Source organism: Cinclus cinclus, chromosome 4 (genome assembly GCF_963662255.1).
Source record: "Cinclus cinclus chromosome 4, bCinCin1.1, whole genome shotgun sequence".
Classification (NCBI taxonomy): domain Eukaryota; kingdom Metazoa; phylum Chordata; class Aves; order Passeriformes; family Cinclidae; genus Cinclus; species Cinclus cinclus.
Window position 1 is genome coordinate 65,891,569 of NC_085049.1, and position 17,156 is coordinate 65,908,724.

The following is a 17,156-nucleotide window of genomic DNA, read 5'->3' on the forward strand; positions in this document are numbered from 1 at the left end:
GACTCGCAGCTCCAGCTGCCCCCATTCCTGTCCCTCTCAGAGACTTTTCCTGGGATTGGGACACCTGAGGCTCTGCTGGAGGAGTCCTGGGCTGGAGAAGTTTCTCCCTCTCTCCATCTGGCAGTCCCATCCTCCCCTCCCCTCCCTGGCTGCCTCCCATCTGCCCCCAACCTCACTCATTTTTCCCAAATTGCCCCATCTTTGTTTTTCCCAGGAGACTGAACTGGACAACGTGGACAGCTGGAAACAGGAACAACTCTAATTCAAAGACAAACTGAGTTCACCGTTGGGGTGGGCCCAGGGCTCAGCACGGACAGGGCACAGCAGCCCTGGGCACGGGGGCTGCCTTGGGCACCACAGTCATGGCCCCAGCTGGGAATGGTTGCCAGAACTGGATCAGCTCATCCTGCTGCTCAGGTTTTCTTTCCCTTCAGGAACTGCAGGAGCTCCAGCACCAGATTCAGGAATTTCCCCAGGATTTGTTGTTGGAATGAAATCACCGTAGAATCCTCTGGTTCTGGGTTGGGATTCTCCAGATCGCTCAAATCTGAGTCCGGCTCAGGCTCTTCCTCTGGTTCCGGGGGTGGCAGTGGGAAGGGCTCTGCAGGAGGAACATCAGTTCCTGGTGGGAGCAATCCCATCTGCACCTGGATCCAGGTGTGGAAGTGCTGGGTGGAGGTGAACACCCCGGGTCGCTTGGCCCCGGCACAGCCTCGGCCCCAGCTGGCCAGTCCCACCAGCCAGAAGTAGTCACCAACGTTGTCCTTGCAGGCCAGAGGTCCCCCGATGTCCCCCTGTGCCCAGAGAGAGGGGTCAGGGGCTGCTGCCATTGCTCTTCCCATCCCGACCCCGCCAGAGCCGCGTTCCTGGCTGGATTCCCATGGGAAGGCTCTGCTCTGGGGCTGGGGGCTCCAGGCTGGCAGCAGGATGGGGCTGGTTCAGGGTGGGCTCTCTCTCATCTCTGCACAGTCAGCAGGGTTGGGCAGGGAATGGATATTACAGGATATCCACACCTGGGCGTGCTGGGAGCACCAGGTGGGCTCTGTGGGCAGTGGCAGGCCTTGGGGACAAGGGGACACTGGGCAGGGACACACGGATGGGCAAGGGACACATGGATGGGGAAGGGAAACTCATCAGTGGAAGGGCCCTTGGGATGGGAGGACACCGGGCAATGCCCAGCCAGTGCCAGGCCGTGTTTGGGACCCCTGTGCTGGGTGTGAGGGATTCCATGGGGCTGTGTTTGGGGTCCCTGTGCCCCAGACCCTGTGCCCACGCCCACCCCTGGCAGGTGTCGATGCCGCCCCGCGGGTACCCCGCGCACAGGTCCTGGGGGTGCACGGCCCCCCCGTACCAGCGGCTGCTGTTGCAAAGCTGGACGTCCATGAGCTGCACCTTGGCCTCCTGCAGCACCAGGCGTGGGCTCCGGGCTGCGGGCACAGAGGGCACTGAGCACCCGGCACCGGCCTGGGCACAGCCCCTTGCCCAGGGCCGGGCTGTGCCCCTGTCCCTCTCTGGCCCTGCCCAAGGCTCCGGGGCACGGCCCAGATGTGGCTCGGGCCTGCTTTGGCCTCTGCCCCGGGCCGGCCCGGCCGTGTCCCTGTGGTTGCCAACCCCTCCTCAGCCCCGTGGGGCACTGACCGCTGCCCGGGGTGGCTCTCCAGCCCGCAATGTAGCAGGTTTTCAGCTCGGGCACTGCCAGGGAGCTGTCGGGCACACAGCCCAGCTGGATGTAGTCGCTGCACTCCACGGGCTGGTCCATCCTCAGGAGGTCAATGTTGCTCCTGGCCGTGGCGGCCACGTAGCCATTGTGCACCAGGATCTGCTTGATCTGGAACACCTCGGCCTTGTGGCCCGGCTTAGCCAGATCCGTGGGCCCGATCAGCACCTTCCAGTGGAAGACAGCAGTGGGAGGGCCATGGAGAGTGACAGGGAGCAGAGGCAGGACCAGGGAATGCCTGGGCTGTCCCAGCCCAGCCATTCGCAGCCTTCTTTGTCCCGCAGCAGGGAGGGGAGGCAGCCGCGGAACAGCACAGGGTGCTGCAAGCTGGGCACCTGTCCCTGCCATGGGGACATCCCTGACCCTGCCTTACGGACATTGCTGTCCCTGCCACAGGGACATCCAGGATCCTGCTGCGGGGTCATCCCTGTCCCTGCTGTGGGGACATCTGTGACCTTTCATGGGCACATCCCTGATCGTCTTGTAGGGACATTCCTGATATTGTTGGGCTCTCATCCCTGTCCCTGTAGGGTCCCATCCCTGTCCCTGCTGGGTCCCAACCCTGTTCCTGCTGGGGTCCCATCCCTTTCCCTGTTGGGATCCCAACACTGTTCCTGCTGGGATCCCATCTCTGTCCCTGTTGGGATGCCATCCCTTTCCCTGTTGGGATCCCATCCCTGTCCCTGCTCCTCCTTACCCTGCCCTAACCAAGCAGCTGGCCACTGTCAGCACTCACTGGGGGTGGATGAGTGCCCCCGAGCACATGTGCCACGTGCCATTGTCCAAGGTGGCCTGGATGCTGATGACACCAGGCCAGGCCCCTGGGTGGACCCCAGTGCCACCCATGTCCTGCGAGGTGTCTTCGAAAGAATCCCAGGATCCATAGTCAGAGTCCTGGGAATTTTCGGGAACCAGCGATCTGTGGTCGAAGGCCATGGGCCGGAGCCCGCAGGTGCCTCTGGAAGCACAAAGCCATCAATGCCCTGCTCGGGGACAGCAGGGACAGGGACCCCCAAGGGGCTCCTCTGTGCCCAGGCTGTGCCAGGGACCCCCCGAATGTCCCTGAGCCCCCCGGGGACACTGACCTGCACGTGTCCCAGGTGGCCCCCACGGGCCAGGTCAGGGCCAGCAGGACGAGCAGTCCCAGCAAAGCCATCGGTGCCAGCGCAGGTGGCAGAGGCAGGACCGAGGTGTCACCTCTGGTGCCCACCGCCCTGGCAGTGCCCATGGTGCCACCAGGCCAGGCTGATGTTACACAGGGGCCGGTTCCATGTGTAGGGCATGGTGGCCTCAGGTAGGGCACAGGGGGGCTCAGAGCTGTGGAACCCTGGAATGGTTTGGGTGGGAGGGACCTGAAGGATCCCACTGGATCAGAGGGCATGTCCTGGATCCAGGGATCCCAGTGTCCTGGCACCGAGGGCACAGTGGGGGCAGTGGGATGGGGCAACTCAGAGCCAGGAGCTGGTAACACAGGGGACAGCTCTGTGTGGAAGCTGCAGCTCAGGGTGGCACCTGCAGCAGCTCCACAAGACTCCAGGACTCGCAGCTCCAGCTGCCCCCATTCCTGTCCCTCTCAGAGACTTTTCCTGGGATTGGGACACCTGAGGCTCTGCTGGAGGAGTCCTGGGCTGGAGAAGTCCATGAGCCGCACCTTGGCCTCCTGCAGCACCAGGCGTGGGCTCCGGGCTGCGGGCACAGAGGGCACTGAGCACCCGGCACCGGCCTGGGCACAGCCCCTTGCCCAGGGCCGGGCCGTGCCCCTGTCCCGCTCTGGCCCTGCCCAAGGCTCCGGGGCACGGCCCAGATGTGGCTCGGGCCTGCTTTGGCCTCTGCCCCGGGCCGGCCCGGCTGTGTCCCTGTGGTTGCCAACCCCTCCTCAGCCCCGTGGGGCACTGACCGCTGCCCGGGGTGGCTCTCCAGCCCGCAATGTAGCAGGTTTTCAGCTCGGGCACTGCCAGGGAGCTGTCGGGCACACAGCCCAGCTGGATGTAGTCGCTGCACTCCACGGGCTGGTCCATCCTCAGGAGGTCAATGTTGCTCCTGGCCGTGGCGGCCACGTAGCCATTGTGCACCAGGATCTGCTTGATCTGGAACACCTCGGCCTTGTGGCCCGGCTTAGCCAGATCCGTGGGCCCGATCAGCACCTTCCAGTGGAAGACAGCAGTGGGAGGGCCATGGAGAGTGACAGGGAGCAGAGGCAGGACCAGGGAATGCCTGGGCTGTCCCAGCCCAGCCATTCGCAGCCTTCTTTGTCCCGCAGCAGGGAGGGGAGGCAGCCGCGGAACAGCACAGGGTGCTGCAAGCTGGGCACCTGTCCCTGCCATGGGGACATCCCTGACCCTGCCTTACGGACATTGCTGTCCCTGCCACAGGGACATCCAGGATCCTGCTGCGGGGTCATCCCTGTCCCTGCTGTGGGGACATCTGTGACCTTTCATGGGCACATCCCTGATCCTCTTGTAGGGACATTCCTGATATTGTTGGGCTCTCATCCCTGTCCCTGTAGGGTCCCATCCCTGTCCCTGCTGGGTCCCAACACTGTTCCTGCTGGGGTCCCATCCCTTTCCCTGTTGGGATCCCAACACTGTTCCTGCTGGGATCCCATCTCTGTCCCTGTTGGGATGCCATCCCTTTCCCTGTTGGGATCCCATCCCTGTCCCTGCTCCTCCTTACCCTGCCCTAACCAAGCAGCTGGCCACTGTCAGCACTCACTGGGGGTGGATGAGTGCCCCCGAGCACATGTGCCACGTGCCATTGTCCAAGGTGGCCTGGATGCTGATGACACCAGGCCAGGCCCCTGGGTGGACCCCAGTGCCACCCATGTCCTGCGAGGTGTCTTCGAAAGAATCCCAGGATCCATAGTCAGAGTCCTGGGAATTTTCGGGAACCAGCGATCTGTGGTCGAAGGCCATGGGCCGGAGCCCGCAGGTGCCTCTGGAAGCACAAAGCCATCAATGCCCTGCTCGGGGACAGCAGGGACAGGGACCCCCAAGGGGCTCCTCTGTGCCCAGGCTGTGCCAGGGACCCCCCGAATGTCCCTGAGCCCCCCGGGGACACTGACCTGCACGTGTCCCAGGCGGCCCCCACGGGCCAGGTCAGGGCCAGCAGGACGAGCAGTCCCAGCAAAGCCATCGGTGCCAGCGCAGGTGGCAGAGGCAGGACCGAGGTGTCACCTCTGGTGCCCACCGCCCTGGCAGTGCCCATGGTGCCACCAGGCCAGGCTGATGTTACACAGGGGCCGGTTCCATGTGTAGGGCATGGTGGCCTCAGGTAGGGCACAGGGGGGCTCAGAGCTGTGGAACCCTGGAATGGTTTGGGTGGGAGGGACCTGAAGGATCCCACTGGATCAGAGGGCATGTCCTGGATCCAGGGATCCCAGTCTCCTGGCACCCAGGGCACAGTGGGGGCAGTGGGATGGGGCAACTCAGAGCCAGGAGCTGGTAACACAGGGGACAGCTCTGTGTGGAAGCTGCAGCTCAGGGTGGCACCTGCAGCAGCTCCACAAGACTCCAGGACTCGCAGCTCCAGCTGCCCCCATTCCTGTCCCTCTCAGAGACTTTTCCTGGGATTGGGACACCTGAGGCTCTGCTGGAGGAGTCCTGGGCTGGAGAAGTTTCTCCCTCTCTCCATCTGGCAGTCCCATCCTCCCCTCCCCTCCCTGGCTGCCTCCCATCTGCCCCCAACCTCACTCATTTTTCCCAAATTGCCCCATCTTTGTTTTTCCCAGGAGACTGAACTGGACAACGTGGACAGCTGGAAACAGGAACAACTCTAATTCAAAGACAAACTGAGTTCACTGTTGGGGTGGGCCCAGGGCTCAGCACGGACAGGGCACAGCAGCCCTGGGCACGGGGGCTGCCTTGGGCACCACAGTCATGGCCCCAGCTGGGAATGGTTGCCAGAACTGGATCAGCTCATCCTGCTGCTCAGGTTTTCTTTCCCTTCAGGAACTGCAGGAGCTCCAGCACCAGATTCAGGAATTTCCCCCGGATTTGTTGTTGGAATGAAATCACCGTAGAATCCTCTGGTTCTGGGTTGGGATTCTCCAGATCGCTCAAATCTGAGTCCGGCTCAGGCTCTTCCTCTGGTTCCGGGGGTGGCAGTGGGAAGGGCTCTGCAGGAGGAACATCAGTTCCTGGTGGGAGCAATCCCATCTGCACCTGGATCCAGGTGTGGAAGTGCTGGGTGGAGGTGAACACCCCGGGTCGCTTGGCCCCGGCACAGCCTCGGCCCCAGCTGGCCAGTCCCACCAGCCAGAAGTAGTCACCAACGTTGTCCTTGCAGACCAGAGGTCCCCCGATGTCCCCCTGCACCCAGAGAGAGGGGTCAGGGGCTGCTGCCATTGCTCTTCCCATCCCGACCCCGCCAGAGCCGCGTTCCTGGCTGGATTCCCATGGGAAGGCTCTGCTCTGGGGCTGGGGGCTCCAGGCTGGCAGCAGGATGGGGCTGGTTCAGGGTGGGCTCTCTCTCATCTCTGCACAGTCAGCAGGGTTGGGCAGGGAATGGATATTACAGGATATCCACACCTGGGCGTGCTGGGAGCACCAGGTGGGCTCTGTGGGCAGTGGCAGGCCTTGGGGACAAGGGGACACTGGGCAGGGACACACGGATGGGCAAGGGACACATGGATGGGGAAGGGAAACTCATCAGTGGAAGGGCCCTTGGGATGGGAGGACACCGGGCAACGCCCAGCCAGTGCCAGGCCGTGTTTGGGACCCCTGTGCTGGGTGTCAGGGATGCCATGGGGCTGTGTTTGGGGTCCCTGTGCCCCAGACCCTGTGCCCACGCCCACACCTGGCAGGTGTCGATGCCGCCCCGCGGGTACCCCGCGCACAGGTCCTGGGGGTGCACGGCCCCCCCGTACCAGCGGCTGCTGTTGCAAAGCTGGACGTCCATGAGCTGCACCTTGGCCTCCTGCAGCACCAGGCGTGGGCTCCGGGCTGCGGGCACAGAGGGCACTGAACACCCGGCACCGGCCTGGGCACAGCCCCTTGCCCAGGGCCGGGCTGTGCCCCTGTCCCTCTCTGGCCCTGCCCAAGGCTCCGGGGCACGGCCCAGATGTGGCTCGGGCCTGCTTTGGCCTCTGCCCCGGGCCGGCCCGGCCGTGTCCCTGTGGTTGCCAACCCCTCCTCAGCCCCGTGGGGCACTGACCGCTGCCCGGGGTGGCTCTCCAGCCCGCAATGTAGCAGGTTTTCAGCTCGGGCACTGCCAGGGAGCTGTCGGGCACACAGCCCAGCTGGATGTAGTCGCTGCACTCCACGGGCTGGTCCATCCTCAGGAGGTCAATGTTGCTCCTGGCCGTGGCGGCCACGTAGCCATTGTGCACCAGGATCTGCTTGATCTGGAACACCTCGGCCTTGTGGCCCGGCTTAGCCAGATCCGTGGCCCCGATCAGCACCTTCCAGTGGAAGACAGCAGTGGGAGGGCCATGGAGAGTGACAGGGAGCAGAGGCAGGACCAGGGAATGCCTGGGCTGTCCCAGCCCAGCCATTCGCAGCCTTCTTTGTCCCGCAGCAGGGAGGGGAGGCAGCCGCGGAACAGCACAGGGTGCTGCAAGCTGGGCACCTGTCCCTGCCATGGGGACATCCCTGACCCTGCCTTACGGACATTGCTGTCCCTGCCACAGGGACATCCAGGATCCTGCTGCGGGGTCATCCCTGTCCCTGCTGTGGGGACATCTGTGACCTTTCATGGGCACATCCCTGATCCTCTTGTAGGGACATTCCTGATATTGTTGGGCTCTCATCCCTGTCCCTGTAGGGTCCCATCCCTGTCCCTGCTGGGTCCCAACACTGTTCCTGCTGGGGTCCCATCCCTTTCCCTGTTGGGATCCCAACACTGTTCCTGCTGGGATCCCATCTCTGTCCCTGTTGGGATGCCATCCCTTTCCCTGTTGGGATCCCATCCCTGTCCCTGCTCCTCCTTACCCTGCCCTAACCAAGCAGCTGGCCACTGTCAGCACTCACTGGGGGTGGATGAGTGCCCCCGAGCACATGTGCCACGTGCCATTGTCCAAGGTGGCCTGGATGCTGATGACACCAGGCCAGGCCCCTGGGTGGACCCCAGTGCCACCCATGTCCTGCGAGGTGTCTTCGAAAGAATCCCAGGATCCATAGTCAGAGTCCTGGGAATTTTCGGGAACCAGCGATCTGTGGTCGAAGGCCATGGGCCGGAGCCCGCAGGTGCCTCTGGAAGCACAAAGCCATCAATGCCCTGCTCGGGGACAGCAGGGACAGGGACCCCCAAGGGGCTCCTCTGTGCCCAGGCTGTGCCAGGGACCCCCCGAATGTCCCTGAGCCCCCCGGGGACACTGACCTGCACGTGTCCCAGGTGGCCCCCACGGCCCAGGTCAGGGCCAGCAGGACGAGCAGTCCCAGCAAAGCCATCGGTGCCAGCGCAGGTGGCAGAGGCAGGACCGAGGTGTCACCTCTGGTGCCCACCGCCCTGGCAGTGCCCATGGTGCCACCAGGCCAGGCTGATGTTACACAGGGGCCGGTTCCATGTGTAGGGCATGGTGGCCTCAGGTAGGGCACAGGGGGGCTCAGAGCTGTGGAACCCTGGAATGGTTTGGGTGGGAGGGACCTGAAGGATCCCACTGGATCAGAGGGCATGTCCTGGATCCAGGGATCCCAGTCTCCTGGCACCCAGGGCACAGTGGGGGCAGTGGGATGGGGCAGCTCAGAGCCAGGAGCTGGTAACACAGGGGACAGCTCTGTGTGGAAGCTGCAGCTCAGGGTGGCACCTGCAGCAGCTCCACAAGACTCCAGGACTCGCAGCTCCAGCTGCCCCCATTCCTGTCCCTCTCAGAGACTTTTCCTGGGATTGGGACACCTGAGGCTCTGCTGGAGGAGTCCTGGGCTGGAGAAGTTTCTCCCTCTCTCCATCTGGCAGTCCCATCCTCCCCTCCCCTCCCTGGCTGCCTCCCATCTGCCCCCAACCTCACTCATTTTTCCCAAATTGCCCCATCTTTGTTTTTCCCAGGAGACTGAACTGGACAACGTGGACAGCTGGAAACAGGAACAACTCTAATTCAAAGACAAACTGAGTTCACCGTTGGGGTGGGCCCAGGGCTCAGCACGGACAGGGCACAGCAGCCCTGGGCACGGGGGCTGCCTTGGGCACCACAGTCATGGCCCCAGCTGGGAATGGTTGCCAGAACTGGATCAGCTCATCCTGCTGCTCAGGTTTTCTTTCCCTTCAGGAACTGCAGGAGCTCCAGCACCAGATTCAGGAATTTCCCCAGGATTTGTTGTTGGAATGAAATCACCGTAGAATCCTCTGGTTCTGGGTTGGGATTCTCCAGATCGCTCAAATCTGAGTCCGGCTCAGGCTCTTCCTCTGGTTCCGGGGGTGGCAGTGGGAAGGGCTCTGCAGGAGGAACATCAGTTCCTGGTGGGAGCAATCCCATCTGCACCTGGATCCAGGTGTGGAAGTGCTGGGTGGAGGTGAACACCCCGGGTCGCTTGGCCCCGGCACAGCCTCGGCCCCAGCTGGCCAGTCCCACCAGCCAGAAGTAGTCACCAACGTTGTCCTTGCAGACCAGAGGTCCCCCGATGTCCCCCTGCACCCAGAGAGAGGGGTCAGGGGCTGCTGCCATTGCTCTTCCCATCCCGACCCCGCCAGAGCCGCGTTCCTGGCTGGATTCCCATGGGAAGGCTCTGCTCTGGGGCTGGGGGCTCCAGGCTGGCAGCAGGATGGGGCTGGTTCAGGGTGGGCTCTCTCTCATCTCTGCACAGTCAGCAGGGTTGGGCAGGGAATGGATATTACAGGATATCCACACCTGGGCGTGCTGGGAGCACCAGGTGGGCTCTGTGGGCAGTGGCAGGCCTTGGGGACAAGGGGACACTGGGCAGGGACACACGGATGGGCAAGGGACACATGGATGGGGAAGGGAAACTCATCAGTGGAAGGGCCCTTGGGATGGGAGGACACCGGGCAACGCCCAGCCAGTGCCAGGCCGTGTTTGGGACCCCTGTGCTGGGTGTCAGGGATTCCATGGGGCTGTGTTTGGGGTCCCTGTGCCCCAGACCCTGTGCCCACGCCCACACCTGGCAGGTGTCGATGCCGCCCCACGGGTACCCCGCGCACAGGTCCTGGGGGTGCACGGCCCCCCCGTACCAGCGGCTGCTGTTGCAAAGCTGGACGTCCATGAGCCGCACCTTGGCCTCCTGCAGCACCAGGCGTGGGCTCCGGGCTGCGGGCACAGAGGGCACTGAGCACCCGGCACCGGCCTGGGCACAGCCCCTTGCCCAGGGCCGGGCCGTGCCCCTGTCCCGCTCTGGCCCTGCCCAAGGCTCCGGGGCACGGCCCAGATGTGGCTCGGGCCTGCTTTGGCCTCTGCCCCGGGCCGGCCCGGCCGTGTCCCTGTGGTTGCCAACCCCTCCTCAGCCCCGTGGGGCACTGACCGCTGCCCGGGGTGGCTCTCCAGCCCGCAATGTAGCAGGTTTTCAGCTCGGGCACTGCCAGGGAGCTGTCGGGCACACAGCCCAGCTGGATGTAGTCGCTGCACTCCATGGGCTTGTCCAGCTCCAGCAGGGCAATGTTTCTCCTGGCCGTGGCAGAGTTGTAATTTTGGTGCAACAGGAGGGTCCGGATGTGGCGCAGCTCAGCCTCGGGGCCTGGCTGGCTCAGACCTGTGGCCCCGATCACCACTTCCCATCTTGATATGTCCCTGAGGAGCAGGAGATGGAGAAAGGAGTGACAGAGCAGAGTCAGGGACTGCAGTAGCGCCATTCCCTTCCTGTGCTGGGGACATCCCTGTGCTGTGGGGACATCGCTGTCACTGTTGGTGTCCCTTCCCTGTCCTTGCTGGGATCCCATCCCTGTCCATGCTGGGATCCCATCCCTGTCCCTGTAGGGACCTCATCCCTGTTTTTGATGGGATCCCGACCCTGTTCTTGCTGGGATCCCATCCTTGTTCCTGCTGGTATCCCATCCCTCTCCCTGTTGGGATACCATCCCTGTCCCTGTTGAGTCCCATCCCTGTCCCTGCTGGGTCCCAACACTGCTCCTGCTGGGATCCCAACACTGTTCCGGCTGGGATCCCATCCCTGTCCCTGTAGGGATCCCATCCCTGTCCCTGTTGGGATATCATCCCTGTCCCTGCTGGGATCCCATCCCTGTCCCTGTTGGGATCCCTTCCGTGTTTTTCCTGGGATCCCATCCCTGTCCCTGGAGGCATCTCATCCCTGTTCCTGCTGGGATCCCATCCCTGTCCCTGTTGGGATCCCATCCCTGTCCCTGTTGGGTCCCAACACTGTTCCTGCTGGGATCCCATCCCTGTTTTTGCTGGGATCCCATCCCTGTCCCTGGAGGCATCTCATCCCTGTCCCTGATGGGATCCCATCCCTGTCCCTCTTGGGATCCCATCCCTGTCCCTGCTGGGTTCCAACACAATTCCTGCTGGGATCCCAACCCTTTTCTTGCTGGGATCCCATCCCTGTTCCTGCTGGGATCCCATCCCTGTCCCTATTAGGATCCCATTCCTGTCCCTGTTGAGTCCCATCCCTGTCCCTGCTGGGTCCCAACACTGCTCCTGCTGGGATCCCAACACTGTTCCGGCTGGGATCCCATCCCTGTCCCTGTAGGGATCCCATCCCTGTCCCTGTTGGGATCTCACCCCTGTCCCTGCTGGGTCCCAACACTGCTCCTGCTGGGATCCCAACACTGTCCCTGTAGGGATCCCATCCCTGTCCCTGTTGGGATCTCACCCCTCTCCCTGCTGGGATCCCATCCCTGATCCTGCTGAGATCCCTTCCGTGTTTTTGCTGGGATCCCATCCCTGTCCCTGGAGGCATCTCATCCCTGTTCCTGCTGGGATCACATCCCTGTCCCTGTTGGGATCCCATACCTGTCCCTGTTGGGTCCCAACACTGTTCCTGCTGGGGTCCCATCCCTGTTTTTCCTGGGATCCCATCCCTGTCCCTGTTGGGATCCCATACCTGTCCCTGCTGGGTCCCAACACTGTTCCTGCTGGGATCCCATCCCTGTCCCTGTTGGGATCCCATCCCTGTCCCAGTTGGGATCCCATCCCTGTCCCTGTAGGGTCCCATCCCTTTCCCTGCTGGGTCCCAACACTGTTCCTGCTGGGATCCCATCCCTGTCCCTGTTGGGATCCCAAGACTGTTCCTGCTAGGATCCCATCTCTGTCCCTGTTGGGATGCCATCCCTTTCCCTGTTGGGATCCCATCCCTGTCCCTGCTCCTCCTTACCCTGCCCTAACCAAGCAGCTGGCCACTGTCAGCACTCACTGGGGGTGGATGAGTGCCCCCGAGCACATGTGCCACGTGCCATTGTCCAAGGTGGCCTGGATGCTGATGACACCAGGCCAGGCCCCTGGGTGGACCCCAGTGCCACCCATGTCCTGCGAGGTGTCTTCGAAAGAATCCCAGGATCCATAGTCAGAGTCCTGGGAATTTTCGGGAACCAGCGATCTGTGGTCAAACGCCATGGGCCGGAGCCCGCAGGTGCCTCTGGAAGCACAAAGCCATCAATGCCCTGCTCGGGGACAGTGGGGACAGGGACCCCCAAGGGGCTCCTCTGTGCCCAGGCTGTGCCAGGGACCCCCCGAATGTCCCTGAGCCCCCCGGGGACACTGACCTGCACGTGTCCCAGGTGGCCCCCACGGGCCAGGTCAGGGCCAGCAGGACGAGCAGTCCCAGCAAAGCCATCGGTGCCAGCGCAGGTGGCAGAGACAGGACCGAGGTGTCACCTCTGGTGCCCACCGCCCTGGCAGTGCCCATGGTGCCACCAGGCCAGGCTGATGTTAAATAGGGGCCGGTTCCATGTGTAGGGCATGGTGGCCTCAGGTAGGGCACAGGGGGGCTCAGAGCTGTGGAACCCTGGAATGGTTTGGGTGGGAGGGACCTGAAGGATCCCACTGGATCAGAGGGCATGTCCCGGATCCAGGGATCCCAGTGTCCTGGCACCGAGGGCACAGTGGGGGCAGTGGGATGGGGCAACTCAGAGCCAGGAGCTGGTAACACAGGGGACAGCTCTGTGTGGAAGCTGCAGCTCAGGGTGGCACCTGCAGCAGCTCCACAAGACTCCAGGACTCGCAGCTCCAGCTGCCCCCATTCCTGTCCCTCTCAGAGACTTTTCCTGGGATTGGGACACCTGAGGCTCTGCTGGAGGAGTCCTGGGCTGGAGAAGTTTCTCCCTCTCTCCATCTGGTAGTCCCATCCTCCCCTCCCCTCCGTGGCTACCCCCCATCTCCCCCTAACCTCACTCATATTTCCCAAATTGCCCCATCTTTGTTTTTCCCAGGAGACTGAACTGGACAACGTGGACAGCTGGAAACAGGAACAACTCTAATTCAAAGACAAACTGAGTTCACCGTTGGGGTGGGCCCAGGGCTCAGCACGGACAGGGCACAGCAGCCCTGGGCACGGGGGCTGCCTTGGGCACCACAGTCATGGCCCCAGCTGGGAATGGTTGCCAGAACTGGATCCCGCTGCTCAGGTTTTCTTTCCCTTCAGGAACTGCAGGAGCTCCAGCACCAGATTCAGGAATTTCCCCAGGATTTGTTGTTGGAATGAAATCACCGTAGAATCCTCTGGTTCTGGGTTGGGATTCTCCAGATCGCTCAAGTCTGAGTCCGGCCCAGGCTCTTCCTCTGGTTCTGGGGGTGGCAGTGGGAAGGGCTCTGCAGGAGGAACATCAGCTCCAGGTGGGAGCAATCCCATCTGCACCTGGATCCAGGTGTGGAAGTGCTGGGTGGAGGTGAACACCCCGGGTCGCTTGGCCCCGGCACAGCCTCGGCCCCAGCTGGCCAGTCCCACCAGCCAGAAGTAGTCACCAACGTTGTCCTTGCAGACCAGAGGTCCCCCGATGTCCCCCTGCACCCAGAGAGAGGGGTCAGGGGCTGCTGCCATTGCTCTTCCCATCCCAACCCCGCCAGAGCCGCGTTCCCGGCTGGATTCCCATGGGAAGGCTCTGCTCTGGGGCTGGGGGCTCCAGGCTGGCAGCAGGATGGGGCTGGTTCAGGGTGGGCTCTCTCTCATCTCGGCACAGTCAGCAGGGCTGGGCAGGGAATGGATATTCCAGGATATCCACACCGGGGGGTGCTGGAAGCACCAGGTGGGCTCTGTGGGCAGTGGCAGGCCTTGGGGACAAGGGGACACTGGGCAGGGACACACGGATGGGCAAGGGACACATGGATGGGGAAGGGAAACTCATCAGTGGAAGGGCCCTTGGGATGGGAGGACACCGGGCAACGCCCAGCCAGTGCCAGGCTGTGTTTGGGACCCCTGTGCTGGGTGTCAGGGATTCCATGGGGCCGTGTTTGGGGTCCCTGTGCTGGGTGTGAGGGATTCCATGGGGCCGTGTTTGGGGTCCCTGTGCCCCAGACCCTGTGCCCACGCCCACACCTGGCAGGTGTCGATGCCGCCCCGCGGGTACCCCGCGCACAGGTCCTGGGGGTGCACGGCCCCCCCGTACCAGCGGCTGCTGTTGCAAAGCTGGACGTCCATGAGCCGCACCTTGGCCTCCTGCAGCACCAGGCGTGGGCTCCGGGCTGCGGGCACAGAGGGCACTGAGCACCCGGCACCGGCCTGGGCACAGCCCCTTGCCCAGGGCCGGGCCGTGCCCCTGTCCCGCTCTGGCCCTGCCCAAGGCTCCGGGGCACGGCCCAGATGTGGCTCGGGCCAGCTTTGGCCTCTGCCCCGGGCCGGCCCGGCCGTGTCCCTGTGGTTGCCAACCCCTCCTCAGCCCCGTGGGGCACTGACCGCTGCCCGGGGTGGCTCTCCAGCCCGCAATGTAGCAGGTTTTCAGCTCGGGCACTGCCAGGGAGCTGTCGGGCACACAGCCCAGCTGGATGTAGTCGCTGCACTCCACGGGCTTGTCCAGCTCCAGCAGGGCAATGTTGTTCCTGGCCTTGGCAGAGTTGTAATTTTGGTGCAACAGGAGGGTCCGGATGTGGCGCAGCTCAGCCTCGGGGCCTGGCTGGCTCAGATCTGTGGCCCCGATCACCACTTCCCATCTGGATATGTCCCTGAGGAGCAGGAGATGGAGAAAGGGGTGTCATAGCAGAGTGAGGGACTGCAGTAGCGCCATTCGCTTCCTGTGCTGGGGACATCCCTGTGCTGTGGGGACATCGCTGCCCCTGTTGGGGTCCCATCCCTGTCCCTGCTGGGTCCCAACCCTGTTCCTGCTGGGATCCCAACCCTGTTCCTTTTCGGATCCCATCCCTGTTTTTGCTGGGATCCCATTCCTCTCCCAGTTGGGATCCCATCCCTGTCCCTGTCGGGTCCCATCCCTGTCCCTGCTGGGTCCCAACACTGTTCCTGCTGGGATCCCATCCCTTTCCCTGTTGGGATCCCAACACTGTTCCTGCTGGGATCCCATCTCTGTCCCTGTTGGGATGCCATCCCTTTCCCTGTTGGGATCCCATCCCTGTCCCTGCTCCTCCTTACCCTGCCCTAACCAAGCAGCTGGCCACTGTCAGCACCCACTGGGGGTGGATGAGTGCCCCCGAGCACATGTGCCACGTGCCATTGTCCAAGGTGGCCTGGATGCTGATGACACCAGGCCAGGCCCCTGGGTGGACCCCAGTGCCACCCATGTCCTGCGAGGTGTCTTCGAAAGAATCCCAGGATCCATAGTCAGAGTCCTGGGAATTTTCGGGAACCAGCGATCTGTGGTCGAAGGCCATGGGCCGGAGCCCGCAGGTGCCTCTGGAAGCACAAAGCCATCAATGCCCTGCTCGGGGACAGCAGGGACAGGGACCCCCAAGGGGCTCCTCTGTGCCCAGGCTGTGCCAGGGACCCCCCGAATGTCCCTGAGCCCCCCGGGGACACTGACCTGCACGTGTCCCAGGCGGCCCCCACGGGCCGGGCCAGGGCCAGCAGCACAAGCAGTCCCAGCAAAGCCATCGGTGCCAGAGCAGTAGCAGAGGCAAAACCGAAGTGTCACCTCTGGTGCCCACAGCCCTGGTGGTGCCCATGGAGCCACCAGGCGGGGCTGATGTCACAGAGGGGTGGAACGGAGCCGTGGAACTTTGGAATGGTTTGGGTGGGAGAGACCTTAACGACGGTGTGGTGCCACCCGAGCCATGGGCACGGCCACCTCCCGCTGGCTCCCGGGCACTTCCAGGGATGGCGCTGGCGCTGCTTCCCTGGAATTGTGGCGTTTCGAGCAGCAGGGAGGGATTGGATGAGGGAAAGGCAGCCATGGAGGAGCTCGGGCACGGGGGATTTGTGTCCCCTTGGGGCAGTTCCATTGTCACCACTGCTCCCCGATCCCAGCTCTGATCCCAAAGATTTGTGTCCCCTCAGAGGCAGCTCCATTGTCACCGCCTCTCCCTTATCCCAGAGATTTGTATCCCCTCAGGAGTAGCTCCATTGTCACTGCCTGTCCCTGGTCCCAAAGATCTGTATCCCTTTGGGGCAGATCCATTGTCCCCGCCTCTCCCCGACCCCATCTCCGATCCCAAATCCATCCCCACCCCCCTCCGGGAACCGGGCACAGCCGGGATCGCTCCCCACGGAAGCCTCTCGGCCCGGGGGCGGTTCTGGGCAGGCAGGAGGTGACAGATGGCACCGGGATGTCCCCGCGCTGTCGCTGCCACCCCGCAGGCTCCAGCTGGAGCCATCCCGAGCGCATTCCCGACAGCGCTTCCCACAGAGCGCGTCTGCTCCGCTCCATCTGCGGCTCGGGCTGGCACGGGTGGGGGTGCAGGAGGAGGGGGAGGATGCCGGGGACACACCAGGAGCGGCAGGAATTTCCCCGGGAGCGGCAGGAATTGTCCCGGGATCACCAAAGGTTGAGGCTGGAGCTCTGCCGGGTCAATCCCAGCGGCAGAGTGGCCTGGAGCACGAGCGGAGTTTTGGATATTCCCGGGGATTTGGAATATCCCGCATTTCTGTACGCCTGCGCTGATTTCTCGTGCTCCTGGTGGTGTTTAGTGGTTTTTATTTAATTTCTACTTTTTAAATTTAATTTTTAGAATTTTTTTTAATTCTTAGGTTGGTTTTTTTCTAAATTATTTTATTTAATTTTATTTAATTTTTATTTAATTTCAGCTGTCGCCGGGTAGCGCTGAGAATTTTTGCCTCTTCAGCCGTCCCTGTAATAAAAACAACATAAGAATTGTTCATTAAAATGAAAGGACTACCAGGAGTTCAATAAAATAACAGAAAATAGAACCGGATCTGAGAGGGCACAAGTCATGCACCCGCAGTCCACAAGAATGTCTCGGTTTGTTTGAGCTGAGTTAATTAACCATACTTAAGTATCCATTGTTCAACGTGTAAAAAGGATCTACTGATAAGGCAGAGGTTCTGCCGGGAAGAGGAGTCTTCTTCATTCCAACGACCACCGGAGGGCAAAGTACGACCCCTATCAACAGGCAGTGCCAGCGTAGACTCGATTGCAAAAGGGACAGGTACACCAGAAACAAGGGGTATAAAACCCAAAGGACTGAGAGAGGAAAGTGCGCGCC

General features: G+C 62.5%; 3 protein-coding genes across 3 annotated transcripts; all 3 read right to left on the minus strand.

Annotated features, from left to right (window-relative positions):
* Window positions 1–425: 425 nt before the first annotated feature.
* On the minus strand, window positions 426–2,945 carry LOC134043809 (acrosin-like; the record flags this gene model as incomplete). Its single annotated transcript, XM_062492541.1, is given in 5 exon segments — window positions 426–794; window positions 1,276–1,427; window positions 1,645–1,904; window positions 2,415–2,675; window positions 2,803–2,945. Coding segments are annotated over 5 exon segments (1,185 nt in total), but the record flags the coding sequence as incomplete, so codon positions are not given.
* Window positions 2,946–8,909: 5,964 nt separating this feature from the next.
* Window positions 8,910–12,387, minus strand: LOC134043308 (acrosin-like; the record flags this gene model as incomplete). The annotated part of the gene is given in 5 exon segments (XM_062491472.1): window positions 8,910–9,278; window positions 9,766–9,911; window positions 10,123–10,388; window positions 11,929–12,189; window positions 12,317–12,387. Coding segments are annotated over 5 exon segments (1,113 nt in total), but the record flags the coding sequence as incomplete, so codon positions are not given.
* Window positions 12,388–13,173: 786 nt separating this feature from the next.
* Window positions 13,174–15,588, minus strand: LOC134043810 (acrosin-like). Its single transcript, XM_062492542.1, has 5 exons — window positions 15,518–15,588; window positions 15,130–15,390; window positions 14,443–14,708; window positions 14,086–14,231; window positions 13,174–13,554 (listed from the first exon to the last, which is right to left on the minus strand). The coding sequence occupies exons 1-5, from the start codon at window positions 15,586–15,588 to the stop codon at window positions 13,174–13,176; spliced, it is 1,125 nt and encodes a 374-aa protein (XP_062348526.1).
* Between the last annotated feature and the right edge of the window lie 1,568 nt (window positions 15,589–17,156).